General features: G+C 41.6%; 3 protein-coding genes across 7 annotated transcripts in view; 2 read left to right on the top strand and 1 right to left on the bottom strand.

Moving 5' to 3' along the window:
• Positions 1-7,573, top strand: part of LOC138968754 (platelet binding protein GspB-like) — a 60,977-nt gene extending 53,404 nt beyond the window's left edge. For both annotated transcript variants that reach the window (XM_070341396.1, XM_070341395.1), the window contains exon 4: positions 2,273-7,573. In XM_070341396.1, the coding sequence (XP_070197497.1) occupies positions 2,273-2,934 (662 nt within the window). In that variant the 3' untranslated portion in view covers positions 2,935-7,573. The remainder of the gene's footprint in view (positions 1-2,272) is intronic.
• A 149-nt stretch (positions 7,574-7,722) lies between these two features.
• LOC138968757 (protein tumorous imaginal discs, mitochondrial-like) lies at positions 7,723-25,678 on the bottom strand. 4 transcript variants are annotated; one of them, XR_011456275.1, is made up of 13 exons: positions 25,377-25,675; positions 24,060-24,202; positions 23,450-23,533; positions 20,383-20,509; positions 20,027-20,160; positions 19,092-19,244; positions 17,181-17,328; positions 15,816-15,880; positions 14,969-15,097; positions 13,815-13,930; positions 12,581-12,678; positions 9,538-10,521; positions 7,723-9,468 (listed from the first exon to the last, which is right to left on the bottom strand). XR_011456275.1 is itself a non-coding variant. In XM_070341399.1 (13 exons), the coding sequence occupies exons 1-12, from the start codon at positions 25,525-25,527 to the stop codon at positions 11,181-11,183; spliced, it is 1,440 nt and encodes a 479-aa protein (XP_070197500.1). In that variant the 5' UTR covers positions 25,528-25,676; the 3' UTR covers positions 10,385-10,521; positions 11,135-11,180. The 4 variants fall into 4 exon arrangements, 3 of the variants coding, with proteins under 3 accessions (XP_070197499.1, XP_070197500.1, XP_070197502.1); XM_070341399.1 differs by lacking the exon at positions 7,723-9,468 and adding an exon at positions 11,135-11,272 and having other exon boundaries at positions 10,385-10,521; positions 25,377-25,676; XM_070341398.1 differs by having other exon boundaries at positions 7,723-10,521.
• Positions 25,679-25,800: 122 nt separating this feature from the next.
• LOC138968756 (coronin-7-like) overlaps positions 25,801-25,956 on the top strand; it is a 36,079-nt gene continuing 35,923 nt past the window's right edge. The window contains exon 1 of the mRNA XM_070341397.1: positions 25,801-25,901. The gene's annotated coding sequence lies outside the window, so the exon portion shown is untranslated. The remainder of the gene's footprint in view (positions 25,902-25,956) is intronic.

Here is a 25,956-nt window from a genome sequence, read left to right as displayed (position 1 = left end):
CTCTCTCTCTAACTCTCACACACACACACACACACACAGGTATACCTCCCAAAGATAACTCCCAGTCTAATTTTGTTTAAATCAAAGTTAATAACATTTGAATAGTTTACTTTCTTCCATTACCTGTTAATAAGTTCACACCGTTTCAAATTCAAGCAAATGCAACTGCACTGAAGACGACAGGGCAGAATATCTCATTTACCTGTGAGTCATGCAGCGTTTAAATCAATCACAAGTTCTACATAAAACAGCTCTTTGTAGATGCAGAGTTAACATTCTCTTACTATTTACTTTCTCAAACTTCAGTTCTATCTCGACTATAGTGACAGAGTCAGCAAACGAAGAATGTGTCATCATCACTGAGCCGGTTTCCAGCATGTATTATTCAACAAGGCAAAGAGGTCGTCGAACGGGAGGATGGGGAGGGGGGGGGGGGGGGGGGCGGGGGGTTGTGGATTCACAAAACCTGTTCTACAAGTCCCGTTCGCCGTCTCTCAACGTATTCATAACTGAATAAATCGTTGTGCGTATGTGTGGTAGGAAGGAGGCATTCCTTTGAAAGAAAAAAACGTGTACAAAGCCTTGAAGCAAAAAAGAAAACGTTTTACGGTCTGACGTACGTGCCACAGAATTCAACGCCGACGATTTGATTTTTTTTTTTTTTTTAATAATTCTTTACGTCAAGGTCAATCATTGAGCGGTTCAGGCAAATATGTTGACACTTGAAGGACTCTTGGTGCACACGTGTGCGCGGTTGTGTGAAATACAGACACATTCACAGGCACTCACAAAGGCAATAACAAACAATTAAAACCCATTTTATTGTCCATTAAAATCAATACATTAAAATCTACCATTTTCTTTGACGCCTCTAACCTGCCGGTCAACGATTACAAAACACTCATTTTAAATAGCATTATTAGAACACTCTGATCAGACAATGACACCTATAACATATAAATCAGTACTTGTATTAACTGAGTGTGATATCATTTATGTTAATATAACATTACAAATACGATATGAACGAGATCACTATTCTTGATATCTATCACAATCACAATATTGCACTAGAATCTCTTATATCACATGGACCTGTGTTTCATTACACAGAAAAACACTTACATTAAAAATATCACAGAATCAGATATTGTAATTCGCACTCACTCGCTAAAATAAGTACAAACGCGCTCACATACTTGCGACACGCACGCATGAATTCAGACTGACAAACAGCAGATAGCCGGACCGAACACACTGACACACACACACACACACACACACACACACACACACACACAACCACAACCACACACACACACATACACAGACACACTGACACGGCACACGAATCAGTGACTGACCACGTCCTCGCCTCCACATAGACAAGGGAATAGGGGGTGGGGGGAAGACTGATGCAGAGGGATTACATACATTTACAGATTGGAAGTTCACAAAATACGTAGCACAGTTCCAAAGCCCGTGAACATATAGATCAACGAGGAAGGTTTTTAAGATCATAGATCAACTGTCCATATCCGGCAGTAAATGATGCAATGATCGGTTGACATTTCAAAGGGTTCTGACCTGCCTTTTGGCTCTTCCCCCCTGCGCCATAACATCATGCTGGCGCTTCTCTCTCTCTCTCTCTCTCTCTCTCTCTCTCACACACACACATGCTAACAATTGTCAGGCTCATGATACTGCAACTTAGATAACTATAGACAGAAAAAAATATACTGTTTTTCCCTAAGCGTTTCGCCCGTATTTGGTTGTGTGGGTAGTGTGTGTGTGTGTGTGTGTGTGTGTGTGTGTGTGTGCGTGCGTGCGTGCGTGCGTGCGTGTGTTTGTGTGTGTGTGTGTGTGTGCGATAAAAGCGTCATAGACGTAAACAGTCATTTAGATTTTTAACTTGTGTATGTATGCGTCGAATCAACAGCTACACACTAAATAAACAATAAAAGAATAGAGGGGGGGGGGGGGAGGGTTGTCCTTGAGATGCAGTTCTTACGGAGGGCAATTGGCTTGGCTAACCCTCTGTGTCTGTGTGTCTCTGTGTGCGTGCGCGACATCCTGTGCGTGCGAGGGTGCGTCCATGTGTTGTCATGTTTCCTGATTTTCTTACATTCAAGAAACAAGTTTGGCCAAAATATCACCAAAAGTGTCCATTCTTTATGCAGACAGCTTTTGTGAATATGAGTCTTATTCCTTTACTGTTTTTACACTTCAGTGCTCAAATCTCTCATGTGCCCTCTTCTTTTCCCTTGTGCAGTGGAGATGAGCCCCAAGCCGAGACACAAGAAGCAGAACCTGTCCTCCATGCTGCTGTCCAAGCTGGCCACCATCGACTCCAAGGACATCCACCAGCACATCGACGTCCAGCACCACAACGAGGAGATCTACGGCGACGTCCACCTCATCCACGCCGACGGCACTAAGGCCGCTGCGGGAAACACCTCCAACTTCGACTCCGTGCACGAGAACGTCGAGCTGATGCTGAAGCAAGGCAAGGCTTTCGTGGTGATCAAGGTCATTGCGGAGCGGATCGTGCCCATCGACTACGAGTTCAACGTGTGGAGGAAGTCGCAAGCCATCGTGACCAGGAACATCGAGATCGACCTCAAAGCCACGGAGCAGCGGCGGCGTCTGTACGAGCACGTGATGGAGACTGGCGGACGGATGCCTTGTACGGTGGAAGGTTCTGGAGGTTATGATGATGACTACGGTGCCGCTACGTATCGCTCGGCGGGGCCTTCCGGTCAGGGCGAGCAAGAGCGTCAGCTGACGTCACTGGAGACCTTGCGGCTGTTCTCCACGATCCTTGACGTGTCAGAAGGGAAAGGAGACGTGGAGGACAGGGAGATGAGGACGCGTCAGGAGATGGGGCGTCTTGGTGGTTCTCGTGAAGCCTCGGCCATGGATCTGCTGTACTGAGCTTCATTCTTTTTTTCATCTTGAAGAAACAATTTGAAGAGAGATAATCTTCAAAACAAGAACAAAAATAGAGAAACCAGTTTTGGTGAACTCTTCATCAATATTTCGTCAGCCTGTCGCTGACTTCTTCATGATGGTAATGACAACCAAGGAATAACTGCATTCATTAATGAGAGTTAATCTTGTATGAGGACTAGTCTGAAAGCTGGAAGTATGTCTTGCTTTTCCAATACATTTGCTATGTTGTCTTTTAAGACTCAGTTTATTTTGCGATATTGGAAAAAGTGTTGCTGTCTCAGGTTTTGAAGATGACTGAATATACACGGATTTCCTGTTCTGATGGCGCTCTGACCAAAGAGTTAAAAGATGCGCCAAGTCAAGTTTTCTCAGACACTGCCTGCATGTGCATAAAAGGAAACATGAATTCGCGCAACTGTGATGATGATGATGATGAGACACTTCAGGCTTCTGGTGCTTACAGCCTGGTCAAATGGAAGAATTGAGCGATCGAGACGAAGAAATGGAAGAATAATGCTCTTTTCAGGTCCCTGTTTAAGCTATCTAAATGGGAAGATTGGAGTGGCAACCATAAGACCTTACACGTTACCACACACAATTAACTGATTGCCCTGCTGGGACTTTTGCGGGATCCGAGTTACTAAACGTTTCTTCATGACGAGTGTGCTTTTCTGTATGGTCCTGCGGATCATATCTCAGTCATGTGACGGGGACTGAGGACTGGAGAGCATCCTGGAAATACCTGGAAATAAGTCAGTGTACTCAGTATCCCAAAACCCTGCTTGTTTCTTGTTGTTCATCGTCTGACTTGAAAACAACAGTTTATCTAAATGGTGCTAATCATGAAGTACAAAACTTGAGAACTTTACTCTGTTAATATACCATTGAGGATAGAGTCTGGATCTTTATACAAATATAACAGACTCTCTTGCGTGCCTCATGCTTTAAGATAACAAAGAAAAATCAGCAATATTTTCACAATAAACGTGAGAAAAATGGCTACTGAGGATGTCTGTTCTGCTTATACGAAATCTTTCGGATAATGTGGTGAGTGTAAGTTCAGACTTTCGACGATGATGAACATTTTCATGGTGACATTTTAGTAAATACAAAGTTTCGACAGTGACAGTGGTGAAACACAAACTTTCGATGGTGATGATACTTCACTCAGACGCTTTTCTTTTGGACGACGGTTACAAGCAATTGTTGAGTCAAAAGATATTTCTGTGAAGTTGACCTTTGTTCAAATGTGCAGCCAAACAGAGGTGTACATAGCATTTTCCATAAATGTACCAGTACAGGGTTGACATATAAATATGAATTTCAACCCTGTATGAAGTTACAGCTATTGCTTATGAATGTGCCTGAGCATTTCAATATTGCTTGCCAGTAACAAACTTCATAACTGCACTAGGCCCAAGCCTATATTTAGAAACGATGTACCTCGAACTTGCACTTGCATAAAGTGATATTGAACTGATTCTATACTAAAAAAATGTTACGAGAATATTAGTACATGTATACAAAGGTTAAATGTGTTTTTCTCTGGTTAGTGAGTTACTACCGCTGATGGGGTCCATGTCCACCTGTATACAGGGAATCCCACAGGGTAGAGTTTTTCAATAAAACTTGCAAACCATACTCGACTTTCTAAGAAATATCAAAAAAGATCGTAAAACATCAAATTCTACCGATGTCGCTAAGCATCACGTGACTTTCAGCGATATCAGCGAAACGCTACAGGAACTACAGCCTGTGGTATACCCTGTATACAGGGAATCCACCTACAGGAACTCCACCTACAGGGAATCCCACTCGTTTGGTCGACATAGACCCAATCAGTGTAACTACCCTTTGGCTTTGACCAGCTGGTTCTTGTACTCTCCACTTCATAATTATATTTTAATTTTAATAAAGCATATTCATGTTTTTCACTTTAATAGTTTGATTTTCGATAAAATAATCGAATCTGTCTCAGCTTTTTCTGAAGTTCATGTTTCTTTTAAGGACACGATTTTGTGTAAATACAAACAGAATGGCATTAACAATTTATTTCTTGAAGATTTCTGAAAATACTGCTGATTCCTTAACAGTAATTTTGATTCAAAGCAAAAAATATAAAAGAAAATAAATGTCTGTATGTGCTTTGCTTAGTGTACAGTTAAAAGCTTTCACATTTGTGTTTCATGTTTACTTTGTTCAAAAGTCAAAATCAAAATAACAAAGGGCTTCGCTGAAAAATACAACAGTACTTTGTATTCTTTTGCTCGCATGTTACTGTAAAGCTTGGACTTATGTACCTCATTTTATGATTGTTTGTTTGTTCGTTCATGGGCTGAAACTCCCACGGCTTTTACGTGTATGACCGTTTTTACCCCGCCATTTAGGCAGCCATCTGCCGCTTTCGGAGGAAGCATGCTGGGTATTTTCGTGTTTCTATAACCCACCGAACTCTGACATGGATTACAGGATTTTTTCGTGCGCACTTGGTCTTGTGCTTGCGTATACACACGGGGGTGTCGACTCTTGAGAAATAAATCTCTCGCCGAACGTGGGGACGAACTCACGCTGACAGCGGCCAACTGGATACAAATCCAGCGCGCTACCGACTGAGCTACATCCCCGCCTTTAAATGTTTGTTATTTAATTACTTGTTGAATTAATTAACCTGTTGCTGTGTAAAATGTTATTAGTTTGCTTTATAGCTGGTTATATGGTGCAGCTAACTACATGTTATGCTAAGGTGTCCGCCGAAATAAGGGTCCGCTAGATGCAGGTTTTACTGTATCTAACAATGAGAACTTTGCAGTTTTATTTTACATGTATATATTCATAATGACATTTTAATACACATTAACATATGTACAAAGTTGTATTCTGGTGTGTCAATAACTACCAATGTGCTTTCAGTTAGTAAAAGACAGAAATAAACAGGGCAAAGTTAGGAGCCTTAGTTAGACAGAAATTAAATGAGGAAACAGAGTTTGGGCGGCCTCTTCATGTAAAACCAAGTGATTCATCAAGATTTCTACACTGCTTCGTTCAACCCAATCCAGTGAAAGAATTTCAACACACGTATGATGCTATGCTTGCTAGACCAGCCTCAGAAACCGGTCTAACTTGCATCTCATATTTTTGCCCAGCACTCCTACTCCTGATGAGTTTTATTTGCTTTTGCATCTCTAAGAACTATCTCAATGATGCAGCAAAGAACTTCAGTAAGTTTACTCATGTGTGGGTGGAGAAAGCGTCGAGTTGAAATGTAGGCTAGGCTCTGTAGGCTGCATCAATCAATAGCACGTGATTGGTGTGTGATGGGAGCACCTTTATTTACTACAGAATGGGGGAGCATTCGCAGCCCCACTTTTTCTGTCTTTTCATGGAGAATGATACAATCATGTATGTCTAATATTAACTAGGATGACAAAATACTTTTTGCGCCGAGCTTGAAAATGGCATGCCATCATCGTAGCGACACTTGAAAATGCTTTTGTTGTCTGCGTCTCTGTTGCACAACATCTCGCAGCATTGCATATTGATTGAAACTGAAGGAGAACAAGGAGTGTTTACTTTTTTCATAATGCATGGAAAGAAGCAAGCCCGGTTTACCAAGGAGTCCAAATTCGAAAGGAGAACAACTTTTCTCACCTGTACGTCAAAATACCTGTGCGGTAGTCATTATTCACAGCATTTTTCAGCCCAAAGTGCCTCCCACTTCGTGAGGTGGTGTGGGACACAACCATGTATTAAACAGTAAAGTCACAGTGACATGCTACCTTCTTTTTTCTAGGACACATTTTCTACATTGCTGTGTAACACTGCTTGTCTAGACGAGCTTAAAAGATAATTGAGAGGGTCGCTGAAACACAGTTTAACAATAGCAACTGTTTTACAACGCTCTTCTTTTTTGCAAAACATGTTGTACTTTTGCAATGCCCCATCTTTTTGCTACAAGTGTACCAAATGAAAGTTTATCTTTTCCTGAATTACTGCTGGTTTTGGTGTATGTATCTGTGTATCCTGTTGAGAAATTAAGTTATGAAATTGTTTTAGTTTAACACCTCTAAAATGACCACATGAGCCACTGCGTATACATGTGTGTATCTTTGTTTGGTTTGGTATGTAGGTGTAATTGTAAAGAAACTTAATACCTTAATGCATCTTTATTCCAAAACTTTCATAAATACGTTTTAAAGACTTCACTTCAAGTGGATATTTCACTGTACAATGAACCTAGAAATTCTGTTCTTATATATGTTAACGTGATATTACTGCAATGCACTCTTTTCTGCAAATTACAGAATCCAAAAAAGCTTTCTAAAAGCACATTTTCATTGTAAATATACTAATGTTAGTGCAACAGTTTCATATTAGTGCAATAATAAAGGTTGTTACATTTATTTCGAGTTTCACATTGTATCACTGTCACTCATTAATTTTGGTCACAAAATAATTATGTTCATATACAGATGCCGCTGACTATTTTGGTGCTTGGAGTAAATACTATTTTCACAAGTTAAAGAAAAAATGTATGTTGTTGTTAAAAGGCATTTCATATGTTCTTTTAACTTCAGCATATATAATGATACAAATAAATAATATATGTCAAAAGCCTGAGAAATGTGTGTTGTCTTCATGTTACAAATGACTTGCTGGTCAACATTTTGTGAATTTTTACATTCTGATGAGCATCTTGCACACACACAGACACGTACATATGAAAGAAAGACAGAGGGAGAGCTCTACCTGTTGGAAATAAACTCCACACAATTAACTGTTTACTATGCACTTTATGATTATCACAATTCAACATGTCAAACAATTCTACTCAACAGCCATTGCAACTATTATTCCATGCTGGCAAGTTCCCTTTCTCATTTTTTGGCCTCAAATTGTTCCCCCCTTAAATGATTAAAGGTACTGAACTTGTCAAATCCAGGTGCACGGAGCCCCTGGGGCTTTTAGTCATACCTCAGGCAGCTATCCGTTAGAAGAACTACCAAGTTTCATTGACTTGCACCCAAAAAGTCAAGAACTGAGATTTTTTCACGAATTAATTTCGTACTCGGACCCGGCTGGTCTTGACCTATTTTTGGATCTAAATTTAGATCAGGTAGATCACCACACCATGCACAAAGACACGTCACTAGCAAACTATGTCAGACATCATGAGTTTGTGTAAAACAAAATCGAGGCCGGAATCACTCAGTTGAATCGAACTCCGACCTAACACCACGTAATAACTAGGTTAATTTATGCACTCGCGTGAACAAGAAACTGTCGAGCTTCACAGATGTCGTCGTTGGGTAGTTTTGGGTTTGTTTTACTACCATAGGAGGATTTTTGAACTGTAAATGCACTCAGCTGCAACAAAAATGCAAAACGAAGGCTGTGAGCTGCACTGTGCCTTTAAAAATATCCACAGATGAAGAGACCATTTACATTTTTTTTCTGTACTGTACACAGATCAGCCTGGTAACATTTTATTTCTTTGTAATACCAAGTAGTTAAGTTCTCGGTAGAGCTGACAAGCAGGCGTCTTCTCTGCTACTACTGATCCACAGGTTAGCTACATGGGCTCATGTCACATCAAACATATTTATTTAGCCCTAAAAATGTAACGCTCATAGTTGTTCAAATCTTAGCCCTATGCAAAAGTGTAATACACTAAGCTTGCCAATGCACCTTGTTCCTGGACTTATCCTATTTCTGTAAAGCTAAATTCTTTTTGTGAATTTTATGGAAACTCATGAATGTTATCACACTCTTAACATATCTTTACAAGTTTATACAGCACTTAAATGCAATCTTAGAAGTCATAAAGGCAGTCCATTCACAAAATTGGGCTTCGTGTACAAACCCTTCACATTCCCAATAGTACAGCTCTGTCATTTATCAAACATTGTAATTCAATCAAGTTGGCGTTTTAATGAAACAGATCCTGTGATTGGTCAAAATGCCCCAACTCATTAAAAATTACCTGTCATTAATTGTCGATGAACACTCGCTAAAAAAGCCATTAATTACCTGCTGGCGAGGCGCATTGATACAACATCAACTAGTCTCGGTTAGCTTTGAGGGTCATTTTACAAGTAGGAAATATGAAGGCCAACGTAATACCGAGACCATAAGGTATGCGAAGTGATGACGTCGAATACGTGACGTAAGTTGATGCATGAATTCTTCCGGACTACGTCAGTCAATTCCAAAGATCGCTTTTGTGATGAAAAGAATTTGTTTTAGAGTTTCCTGTCCAGAAACCCGTCAAAAAAGAAGGGAAAATGTATGTGAAAAAAACAGGAGCAGAGTGATAAGATAGGAATACAGAGACATATATTTCTTGGGACTTGACCCTTGCAGGTAGGTGGACTGAAAGTACGGTAGTGTGTGAACAGAACCAATGCTGTCTGTTTACAACCGCATGAAAGCAGGAAAGAGATCGTCGTCAGATTGAATTACAATAACATTAACATGCTTCCATTTGAAACTTCTCTGTCTTCATCGTGGAATGACGCCCTCCCAAAGCCTAATTGAAGCGAGCGGGCTTCAATTAGCTTTGGTCGGGCGTTAATCCACAATGACGACCTTGAAGTTTCAAATGGAAGCATGTTAATGTGTAATTATACCAGTTTTCACACAAAATCAAACACACACAATTCCACTGACACTGTCATTAACACAACCAGCAACATAATAACACTTGCCACAAACAAATTCTAAAACACATTCAATAGCAATCTCACTCTGTTCGCATTTCCTCTCTAACATGCAGTTATCCTTGTCTATGAGTTTACAAATATTTCACCAACTTTACCATTTTCTCAGTTTTTCTTCATGCTACCAGCTTTGTGGAGATGCTGCTACTGTTCATACACTTCATAAAATGATGTACTGACCATTTCTCAACGTAGAACACCCCTTTTAAGACCACCACCTTCCTCCCCCCCCCCCCCTCACCCCCTTGTGATTATAATGTCAGGCTGTATCCATATCCGCAGCAGGTCTCCAAGGTGCACACAGCCTGTAATCCATAGAACAATGTAGGTAAGGGAAGTCGGCAAATTGGATTCGTAATTTCGGGAAAAAGACTGGCTCTTAATATGAGAATTCCCCATTTACAAGACCCTAGTTTTCCATATTTTCTGTTGATAATGTCTGTACATTCACATCCATGTTAAGGACCCCTGCCTTGGAAGACCAGATTTTCTGGGTGGTCCTAAACAGGGGGGTTCCACAGTATATGGTTGGTCGGAATCAGCAATGCTGCATGACTCTGCCAGTACTGTACAAAAGCTACCAGTTTCTAACACACAAAAATGCAAGTATTTCCCGGTGTATTGTTCATCAGGTACTTAGCCCCATCCCGCTATACTTTCTTTTTTATTTCTCCGGGGTCTTCGTCGTCTGAATCAGAGTTTGTTGTACTGGTGAAGTTTGAAGAGGTAGAATCACTTTCACTGGAAGATGAGGTGGAAGAGGTTTTTGGAGAGGTGAATGAGGCATCCAGACCCTGAAGCGCTCGACGGATCTGCTCCAAGAAGCCATCCTTGTCCTCTATGGCGCGCCGTCCTGCACATAGAACCAAAGGGGGTCAGCTACGAGTTTCACTTTTTTTTTATTACGAAAACTTTTTAAGCCTGCACTCAGGCTAAAAACTGAGTTTATTTTAACTACACTGTAGCAGTGCTCACTGTTTTCAACGAGAAAAGCAAATGCTTTATTCGACTCCCCTTCGTCACGTCCAATTACACTCACAAAATTACAGTGGACAGTCTACGGACAGCTGAACACTGCTCATTCTTAAGACTCTCCTGATTACTCAGGGGAGTCAAACATTTTAATGCTTTTGCTTATTCAAGAATCCCAGGACACACTGACCTTGTGTGAACATTACAACATAAATTGCCTGATACACAAATTTCACGCCTCAACCAGAACTTTTTTGGAGTCTTGCAGTTCCATGTAAACTATGCCAAAGATGCCATATAAGATTTGTTTTTACAACACCAAAGATACATTTCAGTTTAACAAACATTAACAATCGCATGCATGATTTGTTTTCTTTTCAAAACTAATCAAAGCCTGAAACACTGCATTCCTATTTGTTCTGAAACTTTAACTTCATGCGATTGCACAATAAACACTTCCCCCCCAAACAACAACATAAAAAAGAAAAAGTTACCTAAAAGCAGTGTGTGTGAGTGTGCAGAGGGAGCCAGAAGATGCTATCAGCCAAAAAGCCTGCGCTTCAGACGGGCCAGTATACCGTCATTCTCATCATCGTCGTACACTTTCTCCCCAGAAACTTTCTCGCCCCTGACTGAAACATACGTAAACATACCAACTCAGGCATAGTTTTCTGTCTTCTAACACTTCTGACAACTGAAAGCCCTCTTCCAGTTCCAGATATTATCCATTAATGTTGCCGCCGCCACTCCACCCCCCAAATCAGAGTTTAATGCCCAAATACCTGCTTGGAATTAATCACAGGGGGTTTAGCAAATCTGAACTGTCATGTTCGATCTGTTATCAGCTAAACTGTCACACCTGTTCTGCCGGTGAGCAAAAAACGCAGCTTAATATCTTTTTTTATCTCCCTTGCGGAAACCTTGCGATATATATAGAACTAGAGGAATACCCGCTTCGCCGGGTGAATCGCGAGATTCTTGCAAATACCGTACGGGATTGACGCCACACGAAGGAAGGGAGATAAACGCGCAAAACACTGGAGAAGATAAGGAAGAGTTACTGGGAATGGATCTACAGAAAAACCAAAATCGGTTCACCGCGCCGCGCTTAGAGCACGTGTTGAAAATTTTCATCGACCAGATTGTGTCCGGGGTCTACCTGAATATGCCCACCAAATTTGAAGCAGATCCATCGAGAACTTTGGCCGTGCATCGCGAAGTGACAGACAGACAGACACACACAAGCCGTATATAGATATATATATAGACTACAATCAAACCTGGCCTGGCGACTACCTCTCAATGAAGACCACCTGCCCACAGCGACCATCCCGAAAGAGACCAAACCAGGTGGGTTTTTTTTTCTAATACAATTCCATCACCTTTCCATAGTGACCACCTGCCTTTAACAACCACTTTTGGTCAGTCCCTTCATAGACAGGTTTGACTGCATTTGAAAACTAGACTCCGTGTATTGGTGGCAACAGAAATTGTTCCGCACCAAACAACATCATAAATCAAATTCTGGCTCTCTATGATCACACACACACACAATGCTTCTACAGCAACAGCAGTGCAAAACACAAACAGTCTCGGCAATCAACATGTCCTTGCTTACAATTTTACAGTTTCTCCATGTCTCTCTCATCCATGGCTAGCTTAAATACAAAGAAAGTAATGTTTGCGGTGATATCCACTTATCAGCAGCTTAAACACAAGAAAAGCAATGACTGTGTTGATAATAACTTATCCGTATTATTTTCTAAGCAGTTAAAAAGCAGATGAAAACAAAATGCCCAGGATTACCTCAAAATTCATTGCTATGGAAGTCACTAAAGTAAATGGTTCATCGTTCACTTGTGTACAAAAGCTTGACATTTTCTCAAATTCAAGTGAAAGATACGAGCCTTTATTACTACAGGAACAGAAACTTCACAAACCGTCATCTGTCTGTGTGATACCCTTCACGGTGCCCTCTACGCCTTTCTCCATCTCTGCAAAAGCTATGATCAATGCCCTCTGCTCTGGTGTCAATTTTCTGCAACAGAAAAACAGTTGGTCTCAGAACACACAAGAAGCGAACGAGAAGAAAGAAGAAGAACACAGGAGGATGTGGGTCACTGACGCTTCAAGACTGCTGGAAAACACATAATTTACAAATGCAAAAGGTTTGTACATGTTGACCAAAAATAGGCAAAAATGAATCAAAAGCCAGGAAAAATTAAAACAATTAAAATTTTAGGAACAAAGTAAAAATTATTCATTGTAGCAAAATGTAATCACCTCTCCCCCCCCCCCCCCCCCCCCCCCCCCCTTAATCATATCTGCCCTGATATGCACATCTGTTCAGGCATGGGAACAAGAAATCATCAAAAAGAAGGAAAATAATGCGGGGGTGCGGGGGCCGCTATAGGCCCCTGCCAGGGGGTCAGGGGGCAATACCCCTGAAGCTGAGGGTTTTTGACATTTTCCACCCCAAAATGTGCACCAAGAGACACCATAACTTTACCCACTAATTATATCTCAAGATCTGGACTCCAAGTGTGATCGGCGATCGAAAAGAAGAAGACCATAACTTTACAAAACAGTGCACTTGAAGCTGCAGTAATTTCATACCAATGTGTTCAAAATCGTTAACAGAGAGCTCACTGTGTGTTCGTTTTAGACTTTGCCTTTCGTCAACCAGATCGAAGTCTTCACTCTCTCCTGAAGCCAACCAAAATTCCATTTGTTTTTCACACTTGAGTCGATTTCGACCGCAAGGGCCTTATCGCTTTTCGTAATTCGTCGATGCATGGTGACCAAAATGGCGCGTGGTCTAGAAACTGCACGATCCGTAAAAACAAAGAAAGCGCTCGGAAATCTTCGGCAAATTCCGGAACAAGCATAAAACCACTTGCTCGGCTGTTTCCGACAGCATTCTTATCATCCTCGGGTTCTACTCGGCAAATTTCATGCAAGCAACATTCAGTCCAAATAAGAATACGCCAATTGAGAATAAACTATCGCCGATGGAAGCTGTTACGCGGATGAAAGTACCGTACCTCCCCCCCCCCCCCCCCCCCCCGACCCTGGGGCTCATCAAAAAGGCGGATTTCCGCCAAACGGCGGAAGATTCTCTTGCCAGATCTGTGTGTGGAAACTGGAAACAGCAACAAAAGGGAGAATACTCACACTGGTATTCTGATCTTGAAATGTACATAGTGGTCTCCATATCCATGACTGTTGACTCGACTAATTCCCTTCCCTGGCATCCTAACACGATCATGGGACTGTGTGCCTTCAGGTATCTGCATGGTAGAAACAAACATCCATCCGTAAGCTATTGCAGCCCACTTCATGGTTGACACAAACATCCAAATGTCTAATCTGTACACATCCATCACAAACATAACACACAGGGTAGTTAACCTGCAGTAAGTGTAGACTTGTTGATTTTATATGAGAATCTCAATCATATGAGGCAGAGCATTATCTTTAGAATCTGTCAAACAAAGGAATGTAAGTGCTCTAAATGCATACGACATGTGCAACAAGAGTAAACGAGACTTATGCAGAATCAATCTCGATGAAAGTTGCTTGTTCGTTTCAATGTTTGTTATATTCTCTCAGGTTCCAGGAGATCAGTTCCGCATAACTCGTCACACATTTCATATGCATTTAGAGCGCTTACTTCTCAGATTGCTGATAGTACAATAAACTCAAAACAATGGTGCCAATGACGAGAGAACACCCTTTGCACCAAAATAGATTGTGCACTGCAGGTGGTATTCCATGAGGGACATTTCTTCTTCTTCTTCTTCTGCGTTCGTGGGCTGAAACTCCCACGTACACTCGTGGTTTTTTTTTGCACAAGTGGAATTTTACATGTATGACCGTTTTTTACCCCGCCATTTACGCAGCCATACGCCGTTTTCGGAGGAAGCATGCTGGGTATTTTCGTGTTTCTATAACCCACCGAACTCCGACATGGATTACAGGATCTTTTTCGTGCGCACTTGTTCTTGTGCTTGCGTGTACACACGGGGGTGTTCGGACACCGAGGAGAGTCTGCACACAAAGTTGACTCTGAGAAATAAATCTCTCGCCGAACGTGGGGACGAACTCACGCTGACAGCGGCCAACTGGATACAAATCCAGCGCGCTACCGACTGAGCTACATCCCCGCCCAGGGACATTTCAACTAGGCGAACAGACCAGGGGACAACACAATGTGCACTATACTGGCAGATGAGCTCTCAGCAAGAAATGGTAGAAATGACAGGTACCACTGTACTAGCACTGGACACACACAAAGCAAAAGGAATCAAGACTGATGCACAACTCACCGTGAGTAAAATATCACCGTAGATGCCAGGTATACGTATTGTGCCGCCGAGTATGGCTTGTGTGAGACTGACCGTTACGTCGCTGTGTACATCAGCACCTTCCCTCCGGAATATTCGACTTTTGGCAACCTGGGTAAAAAAAACAAGTCATTTCTTCAATACAGGAAGTTAACCAAATATGTACCATTTTTGTAATTTTAAAAATAAAACACACACACAATCACACGCACGCACGCACGCACACACACATAGTAGGAGTAAATAATTTATCAGACTTAAGAGTGTGAGACCGAGGTAAAATCTTCTTTCTTTATTTGGTGTTTGGTGTTTAACGTCGTTTTCAACCGTTCAAGGTTATATCGCGACGGGGAAAGGGGGGGGGGATGGGATAGAGCCACTTCTTAATTGTTTCTTGTTCACAAATTAAAGCACTCATCAAAAAATTGCTCCAGGGGCTTGCAACGTAGTACATTATATGACCTTACTGGGAGAATGCAAGTTTCCAGTACAAAGGACTTAACATTTCTTACATACTGCTTGACTAAAATCTTCACAAACATTGACTATATTCTATACAAGAAACACTTAACAAGGGTAAAAAGAGAAACAGAATCCGTTAGTCGCCTCTTACGACATGCTGGGGAGCATCGGGTAAATTCTTCCGCCTAACCCGCGGGGGGTACTGAGGTAAAATGATTCCAAACAAAAAACAAAACCCCAGCATTTACATCTCATCAAAATCCATTTCTGAACTGAGGACAAAGCAATACAAGTTGATATCAGTAATCTAAGCTGTTTTAATTTAACTTTTCTTGGCATATCATACAGAGAAAGCTGTGAATGTTACCTTGAATGTGATGAAGATTTCTTGATTGCCTACAGGCATTCTCACTGTCTGGCCATCCTCCACACCTACAAAACATTGTTTGTTTGTTTGTTTATTTGTTGCTTAACGTCCAGCCGACTACGCAGAGCCATATCAGGACGAGGAAGGGGGGGATGAAGGGGGCCACTTGTCAAGCGATTCCTGTTTACAAATGCACTAACCCATTACTTGTGTCCCAGCAGGCTTTAGTAAAACTAAATTAATACCTACTGGAAGATTACCAGTTTCCAGTATGTTAAAATAGGCTTAACCTATCTACTGCTGGACTTACATCAGAACACTAACAGATTAAACTATACATGAATCGCGAGACAAGCGGCAAGAGAAGAGATTTTTGGAAAAAATACAGGTGAATGAGCAAGAAGGCAGAAAAAAGAAAAGAATTCATGAAGAAAAAGAGAGCATGACAGGAAAGAGGAACCAAAAATCTACCTAACAGCAAACTAGAAAGCTCCTGCGGTTCCAAAAACAGGAGGGGCCTTTAATTTCATAACCGCAGTGCCCCACTGCGGGACTACAAAAACATTAACATGTATAAAATTACCAGAATCACAGAAAGTACAATCAATCTCCAAGTACTAATAGTAATACAAAAAGACAAGAGAGTTAGGATTACTGACCAGATGTGTTCAATCACTCTCTCTTTCTCTCTATCACACACTCATACACACACACTTGATACCTCTTCCTTTCACTTCAAGTTCAAGTCATATGATCCAGGGTTCGTACAGTTTTTTTTGTTATAAAATTCAAGTACTTTTCAAGGACTTTCAAGACCTTCTGAAGAGAAAATCAAGCACCCTCTTACCTTCTAAGCTCGCAATGAAACCCTCGTTGGTTATTATGCCCCCGTCCCGCACGCCAATTTAAATCATTGGATGTTCAAAAACGAATGATTAAATTTTTGTCAAAGGCGACAGATTCGTAGCAAACGATCGTTTTGAAGCAGACAAGACTCAAAAGCCTAGGACTGTAGGTTACTGTTCAACTTTTTGAGGTTATTAAATACAAAATCATAGCAATTGTTTATTGTGGGTGGTTGTTGTGTAATCAGTTTACTAATTACAGCATAAGAGGTTTTAAGGACTTTCAAAGATCTTGTTAATTTTTTAAGCACTTTCAAGGCCTTGAAACTGACCCCTCCAAATTCAAGCACTTTCAAGGATTTCAAGCACCTGTACAAACCCTGCTGACATCATCAACAGAAAACATTTTTCTCTTCAGTGAATGTGTGCCTCCTTGATCTGCGATAGATCTAGGAGACTGCCATCATTTTTTTATGTAGAAAACACACAGGAACAAAACATTGACAATGTCAAACTATACCTGCAGGGACGGGGACCACCACCTTCTTCCTCATGACGATCTTGCCCTTGCCCGCACACTCTGTGCACGGTGTTTTCACTATGGTCTTGGATCCTCCACACGCTCGACACGTTGACCGCATCACAAAGGGACCTGTGCTGATTGTTTCCTGCATCAGGTAAAGACACACCATGAGTTTTGTGGGAAATATAACTGTGGAACTGGTAACCAGGGCTGGGGTGCACGAAGCGAAAGTGGGTGCCACCCAAACGGGTGAGAACAAACCGCGGGGTCTGATTCGTTGAAATCACAATGAATCTCAAGTTCAACCAATTCAACATCGCGGCTGGCTCCCGACCGGATGGTATCTTTCTCCTGCACCCAGACCTGCCTACCCCTGAAATGTACCATGTGTAGTTTTGGGTGTGAAAATAAGGCAAATGTGTAGTTTGGCAGGTGAATGTGTAGTATTTCAATTTGATCAACCCAAACCGCAAAACAGAACAGTTACTTATACCGTACTAAAACAAACACTCAACACTCCAAACAAAACTATTACAATGTGAACAATACTCCTCATACAAATACAAACAAAGCCCCCACAAAAATACAAGCCAAGCATTAAGTTTATTTGTTAAGAAAAAAATTATTAACTAGTTTGGAACATTTCATGATTTGTTAAAAAAAAGCTATGTTGAGGGGTATGCAGTTCATATACAGTGGGAACCCCTATTCAAGACCTGTGACAATCTGAGAACATCAAGTCACAAAAAGTAGGGACTGGGAGTATGTGTATCAACATGAAGGCAAATTTGCATATATATATAAACAGAACAGGTTTGCGTCGGCAATAATAATAATATGGCAGGTCATTGCCTCTGCTCTGGTTACTGATCTCTCAAAAGTGAGCTTGTCTTGGTCTTCTTTCCCTGGCACGGGTTTCTTCACAAAACAGTCCAATTTTTCCTCTGCTTTGGTCGGGATTTCTCGAATTCCTCATGAGAAGTGCTTTTCTTGTGGCGGTTACACGGTCGTAAAGCCCACTGTGCTTCTCTGAAAAAGCCGTGTTGCACACAGTGCAGTGGGCAAAATGCTTCCCTTTTCTCCACGAAACTAGGCATGGATGCTCCTCATAGTCCTTTGGCAGAAAAGCCTTGCTGGGAGTTTGACCAAGCTTCTTTTTTTTGCTCCGTGGCGGTTGATCGCCAAAGTCTTCTGAATCCGTGTTCGTCGCTGTAGCCATTTTTTCCCTCCAGAAAGAATGAGCTACGAAGTGACCGCGTTCAGAAAAGTATGTGCTGAAACGCCCGCGATAGTTGTAATAACAGCAGCAAGACCAACTGACTACGCTACTCTCGCGGGCGCCGGGCATGTTTTGCACGCAGTACACAACCGGTTAGTACAAATTATGGATCGGAACTCGCTCGCGTTTTTGCGTATTCAAAATGTCAAAATGTGTAGTCGAAACGAAACGTTTGCGTAGTATAAGACAAGCATGCGTAGTTGCGTAGTTTGGGGACCAAAATCGTAGTTTACTACGCTCAATGTGTAGTGTAAACAGGTCCGTGCACCTCAACCCAGGTCATCACGGATAACAGGAATTCAGGACAGTAGTTTCATTTTAAAAATCTGCAGCTGGAAAAGCTGGCACAAGGCCTGTAAAGTGATCATTGTCAACTGAGGACTCGCGCTTTAACAACTGCAGTATCAACATGCTGCTTCAGTCCCACACACACACTCCCCTCAACATTATCACTATCAGAATCATCCTAAACAGCAGTCTTAGTAACTTAAAACTCATTCATACATGACACAGACCAACACATATTTCTGTGTGTCCCAAGTTTTTCACCTCAGCTACTACACTTTCACCTGGAGCTATTAAAAACAACTACCGTGAGGATATATTTTGTAGTGTCACCAAAGGCTTACCATGCCTGTGCCGTTGCAATGGTGACACTTGACAGGCTTGGTGCCTGGTTCTGCCTTGCTGCCTCGACACTTGGGGCACGTCTCTTTCACGTTCACGTTGATCTCTTTGTTTGCCCCTCGTGCAGCTTCCTGGAATGCCAGCTCCATGATCATCTGAAAACATGTCAAAGAATTTTGCTTTACATTTAGTCTGAGCTTTTTACCACTCTAGAACAGCAAGTCAGATTCACATCGGACAAAACAAAATCATCTAGGAATACCATCTGGGAAAAAATCACATGTAAAATATTATGAAGATTGGTCCAGTAGTTTTCTGTGAAACTCTCTACACATACAACACACACACGCACAAGCATGCAGTTGAAACCCCCTTTTACTTTTAAGACCTTTCTTTACTTTCTTTATTTGGTGTTTAACGTCGTTTTCAACCACGAAGGTAATATCGCAACGGGGAAAGAGGGGGGGGGGGGGGGGGGGCGGATGGGATAGAGCCACTTGTTAATTGTTTCTTGTTCACAAAAGCACTAATCAAAATATTGCTCCAGGGGCTTGCAACGTAGTACAATAGATTACCTTACTGGGAGAATGCAAGTTTCCAGTACAAAGGACTTAACATTTCTTACATACTGCTTGACTAAAATCTTTACAAACATTGACTATATTCTATACAAGAAACACTTAACAAGGGTAAAAGGAGAAACAGAATCCGTTAGTCGCCTCTTACGACATGCTGGGGAGCATCGGGTAAATTCTTCCCCCTAACCCGCGGGAGTCTTTTAAGACCCCAAAAAATATAAAAATAAATAAAAATAAAATTCTGGAAAACTAGGGTTTTAAAAGGGGGTTGGTCCCTAAAGGGGGGTTCACTGAATTTAATTTTATGTTTCTTTGAAGTGAAATCATCAGCCATCGCATTTTCTAACAAATGTACCAACCTCAGAAGCAGGGGCAAAGCCATATTTGCTCTCCTCAAAGTCACTGAAGTTGCTAAAGCCACCCATCCCAGCGTCACCAAAGATCTTGCGAAACAGCTCCTCTGGGTCGATGGAACCGTGGAAGTTTTGAAACCCTGCAAAACAATGTTTAGTTGTTGTACTAAACACTGCATAGCCAAATAGGTTGAAGAGACGTTACAAAGCAACAACCAAACCATCCAAACGCAAAGACTCTTAAAGTTGAATGCAACACAACTTGTTCTTGAATCCTGCTCTTCGACAACACACCAGAAATCTTGGCAACCCAAGTGAACAACAAATGGATTACGTAAGTCCCTCTATAGATATCTGATTACCTGACTGACTGAAGCCTTGTGCACCTTGAAATCCTCTCCCAGCACCAGCACCGGCGCCTGCACCAGCACCAGGACCCGACATTCCAAAAGTGTCATATTGTTGCCGCTTGCTCTCATCGCTCAGAATCTGTCAAGTGTTTCAAAAATGTGTAATGCTCCACAAACTCAAGTTATCTGTTAAAAATACTTTCCCCCAAACGACACTGCTGACTGTTTCAAAACCATTGTTGATGTTATTAGGCACACAAAAAAAAGTTGTATGTTTCTGGTCACCCGACCCTACCTAGTTTTTTTCCGCCGACCCTAGACTTTTTTTTTTTATTGCATTTGTAAAAAAAAAAAGAAAAAAAAAGCGTCAAAACGAAAGTAACAGACGGCAGACGACACAAGGGGGATAACCCCGCATCCCTTTTGTCTCATTTGTTTTGTAATGTGTTGTCTTTCTCTTTGTATAGTAAGTCCAGTCTCTTTGCGTCACTGTATACAGTAGAACCCCCTGTTTACGACTTTGGAAAAACCTTGAAAATTAGGTCGTAAAAAGGGGGGGTCTTAAAAGGGGGGTTTGAGTTTTTGGCCGGTCGGTCATGAATTTGGTTGCAGTGTATGTATACTGTCATGTTTACACACAAACACACAGTTGCAGTTTACTGTCATATCAAAACACACTCACACACACACACACACACACACACACACACACCCAAACACATTACAGCAGAACAACTTGAACTCAAATTTCAAAGAAAATTTACTCATGGCGTAATGCTCGCTTCCCGCTGAGTGAAGCACATTTGACATTGTGGCACAACCAGTAAAATCCGAATGTCCTAACTCGATAGAAAGCATAACGACTTTTCTCCCGAATCATCTTTCCGCTCATATGAATGATTCGTCCCCTTGCATAGCTAGACTTGACCACGATTGTTGAGGTCTTCATACAGGCACCTCTCTTTGCGTACTTTCGCTTCGCTATCCTTCTCACCATCTAGATAACACCGAGTTATTATCCTTGACACACAGGATTTTCGTATTCCCGACTCCCAAGGAAGTCGCTGCGAATTGCCATTTCGCTCGATTAGCGATTACTTTATTAGCTCTCTACTCAAGAGTCGGCGCTTTTCTTTTTCTTTCGCGAATCTTCATTTGTCAACAAGACAGTCGTCGTGACAAGATAGCGTCCAGAAAAAACCCGGATGTATCAGGATCTCGCGCGCGCGAGATTTCGTTTTTATTTCTTCTCGCGATAGTTGGAGGAGCGAGAGCCACCATGTTGTGTTTTCGTCTGCTAGAAATATGCGCAAAAGTCGTAAATCATCCCAAAAAGCTCGGTCGTAAGTCGCGTTTTGGGTCATTATCCTTGACGATACACAGGATTTGCGTCTTCCTGACTACTAAGGAAGTCGCCGCGGATTCTATCGTGCGTGAGATTTAGTGTTTTTTTCGTCTCGCGATAGTTCGAGGAGCAAGAGCCTTTTCGTCTGCTCGACTACAAATGCGCGAAAGTCGTAATTTATCCCCAGGAGCTCGGTCGTAAGTCGCGTTTTGGGGTGAGTCGTTCACTGGGGGTTTATTATATAGTAGAATGCATCCGTGGTAGCAAAATCGGTCGTAAAAAGGGGGTGGTCGTAAACAGGGGGGTCGCTAAGGGGGAGTTCTACTGTAGTTATTTTCTACCCTGACTAAAAAAAAATAAAAAAATAAAATCCCTACCTACCTACCCTATTTTTTGTAGCCATGTTACCAGAAACATACAACTTTTGCTTTTTGGCCTTAGGTGGAAAAAGATTGAAAAAGGGCTCTGCAGGCTTAAAATTTACGATTCCTATGTTAATCGATTTTTTCTAAGCAAGTGATAAGATGTATGGAGTGAAGGTGTGTGAGTTCATGTACTTGGTGTGATTTTATATTTTATGTGTGTGGCTGTGGTGTTATTTTGTGTATGATGAGCCTTACAATATATATCTCTGTTTGATACCACATTCAGGTAATGTTGTAAAGTGTTGTATCAACTACACCTAACATTTTCTTGCACAAAAAAACAGCGAGGACAAATATATATCAGACCTGTTTACCCTAAACCCGAGGCAAGAGTACTTTCCCAAAAAGTTGAGTGTATTTTTCAAAAAGTTGGTGTACTTTGCAAGCAAAGCCATATGGGCTAAGGAAAATGTACGCGTGGGTGCAAACGTGTTTGTGTAAGAATAGCATGTCTTGTGAACACCTTCAGAATTTAACTCCTTCCAATACAACTGGGATAAAACAATTTTATTTACCTGTCAGTTTATAGCATTATAACCAGTGTCTTCCAAACAGATTGATAATGAAAAGATGAAGTTCGTGAAATAACATCTGAGGTTGACAGTGGCAAGTTCATTTTTACAATCATCACATTGCTTCAGCACGGACTACAGCCTTTTCTTCTGGCAGGATTTGCTTTGCGGGAATGAACTTCATAATTCATTGGCAGCTTTCAGCGGATTTCTTTGCAGCAACCTTGGCAACGGAGAAATCTGATTTACAATACTTGCAGTGTGCATGACTTTTTCCCATAGTAGACTCCACAATTCCTGGCTCTTTCTTATATTTCTCCAAGAAAATCTGCTGCTTCTGCCGTTTAAACTTAGTACAGTCATCCGAAACTGACACATTTTACCGCTTCATTTTGCCACGATTGTCCAGACGATCGCATGTGCCAACAACTGAACAAGGTTTCCACAGCTGAAGACTCGCTGTCATGGTTATCTCCCTTCGACCGAAACCGGTATCAGTTGTACCATCCCGTAATCAGCACACCAACACCGGAAAACGTATTCTAGACTTTTTCTTATGCGTATTTTGTGCGTGTGTCGCGTATTTGCGTACCGATAATAATTTGGCGTACAAAATACGCCCAAATCGTACTGGTAAACAGGTCTAATATATATTGAAGATGTCTGGAGCTCATTAAATACTGGAATTTTACTGGCATCACAAGTATTATTACATAGCTGTATAAGTTATAACACAAAACACACTGACTGATGTATCAGATAAAATAATCACCAACTTGAAATTCGGTAAACCATACCTCATAGGCTTCAGACACTTCCTGGAATTTCTTTGCCGAATCTGGATCATCTTTGTTCATATCAGGATGATACTTCTTTGCTAACTGCAACAAAATATTCAAGTGAGAAAATGAATTAAAAGTGTCAGGTCTTCCCGCATTTACATGCACAGATCCACTGGGGCTTTCAGCCACACTTCAGGCATCTATCTATTAAGAAAAATACCACGTTTCTTCAACTTTCGTGGAAGGAGTTGAACATTGCAACTCTCATTCTAGTTATAGGTGGGAGAAAAAAAACCAAGTAAGCGAGGTGGAATTACTTGCTCAGGCACTGCACATGAACTGGTTACGCCAAAAGCCAACATAAAGGTCAAGTAATTTCAACAAGAGTGCGAGTTTTATATAGGCAGTAACTGTGATTATTGTATCTCTAGCTGGCATTGGCCATGGGGGACAAAACACATCTCTATCACAAAAAGAGGTTCCGTCATGCAAATAAGTACAAACAAATATTTCTTCATGATGCATTTTTACTGCGGATAATGTTGTATCTATTCTATTTCATTGGGTTTTTTAAACTATGGCTTGATCCACAGCATCAGTGAATAATCAATAAAGTAGGCATTACCTGATAATACGCTTTCTTGATAGCGCCAGCATCTGCACTACGTGGGACTCCAAGTATTTTGTAATAGTCCTTTCCGTGGTTCGGGGAAGATGTATGTATGCATCGACCGCATGTCACTGTCAGGTATGGTGTGCAGAAACCACCTGTAAAAAGGAATAAAAGAAACACATATTTAGTATACAAAGCAAATAAGTAATCATTGAAGTTGCTCGCACAATTCCCGATTGCCGTCGAGTGGGCATTCATATGTCAAGTGCAGCAACAAGGCACACAATAGGAGCAAGGGCTGGAAGCACACTGACAAAATCTACCTTCAAAATAAACCAAGACTAGAGTGCCAGAAGGTGACTAGAAATTTTTTTAACACTGCCACCTTTTTGTGGTTTTCTGGATCTGGATTCGTTACGTTGCAGGAACCACTGTTGGTCATCTTCGCAACGGATGCGGGAGAGCGCATACAATAATTTCGAATACAATTAAAGTCCTGACTTTGGTGGGACAAGTCATATACATATACTGTGTCCCGTCACATCAATGTCTTTTCGCTCTTAGTGACTTATTAAAATGTTAAAAACTGAGCTCTGTAGGTGGTCAGTGTTGGGGCAGCCCTGATGACGGCAGTCTCAGCGCTGAAGATGCTGCGCTGGCTGGCTGGGCTGGTCGTGCTGGGAGGTCTGCGTCACTCAGCTGATTCCACTCTGCGACTGTCCGTACGAAGAAGGAGTTCTTGTACTGGTCTGTCTTGCAGGTGGGGATGCGGAAGCCTCGTGTGTTGTTTACAGCTTGCCGCTCAATGATATTGCTGCTTTCATACCCCTGGAACCTTGTGGGGATGACTCTCCGCCGTCCGCTCACGGCGGGGGTGAGAAACTTGTCTAGAGGGAGTGCGGGGATCAGGCCCTCAGAGATCCTGTTGAGGAGGTTGAGGCGTAACTGCCTGCGTCGCTCTTTTTTTTTTCATCAACTTTGGACCGTTGAACAGCTCTCACGGCCTCAACCACTGATCAAGTCAAGTCTACAAAAGCTGCACGAATATGATCTACTCTAGAGCTGTTACTGTTAGTGATGATGATGTGTTAGTGATAGTAACTGTTAGTGTTAGTCTTCAAAGCCTGCTTGACAGCAGTCGTGACTGCGTATTGAAAATAACAACCACAATACCTGAATTACTATATTCAATTTAATAAAAAATATTATATATATATATATTGCGACCTGCAGGTTTGCGTTCCTTGCTGTCGATTACGCAGAACCTTCACCTAGGACAGATCGAAAATAGGATGATGTAACTAAAGGATCAGCTAATAATACATTTACCCCCGAGAAAGCCTGAATTGGAAGTACCGCGGGCACAATGACTGACGGAGGAGAGGATATTTGCATGGGACTGGCATTTCGAGGAGTCTGCGGTTTGTTTTCCAACGACCTTGCCGGATAGTCCCCATCGTGCTCGTCTCAGCGCAGCCATGCTTTCCCAGACGTTTCCCGACTGATACCCGAAAGGGACAAATAAAGGTCAAAGTTGTATTCTGTTATTGGCAAAGGTATTCAGCTGAATGCATTGATTTGCATCTTATTAACTTTCCGATTATATTTGATATAAAAACTCGCTGAATTTCTGTATGGTAGTCCTAACTTTTCAGATGTTAGAGAAATGTTTACATTTCCTAGTTATCCTTTTGAGCTTTACAACACACCGGAAGAGGAGGAAACGGAAGTTCGAAGGGAGATAACCCAAAGCCGGCAGACGACGAAACACTTCTGAGACCCAAGGAGGAAGGACAAAAACTTTGCAAACAGCGGATTTACAAGAAGACTTGAACCTCTTGTTGTCTTGGATTGGTGAGCGAACAGATTAAGATAAGAACACGTTGGTGTCTCATTGTGTAAGACAGAT

Source organism: Littorina saxatilis, linkage group LG6, assembly GCF_037325665.1.
Source record: "Littorina saxatilis isolate snail1 linkage group LG6, US_GU_Lsax_2.0, whole genome shotgun sequence".
Taxonomy (NCBI): domain Eukaryota; kingdom Metazoa; phylum Mollusca; class Gastropoda; order Littorinimorpha; family Littorinidae; genus Littorina; species Littorina saxatilis.
This window is presented reverse-complemented; position numbering and strand designations above follow the sequence as displayed.

What these genes read in the sequence shown, in the direction of transcription:
- LOC138968757 (XM_070341398.1), bottom strand. Translation starts at nt 25,527, where the DNA reads ATGGCTGCGCTGAGACGAGCACGATGGGGACTATCCGGCAAGGTCGTT. An exon ending in GCTTTGCCCCTGCTTCTGAG is followed by an intron (nt 19,245 to 20,026) that starts GTTGGTACATTT and finishes ACATGTTTTCAG; the next exon opens with ATGATCATGGAGCTGGCATT. An exon ending in AAATCTTCATCACATTCAAG is followed by an intron (nt 15,098 to 15,815) that starts GTAACATTCACA and finishes TTTTTTACCCAG; the next exon opens with GTTGCCAAAAGTCGAATATT.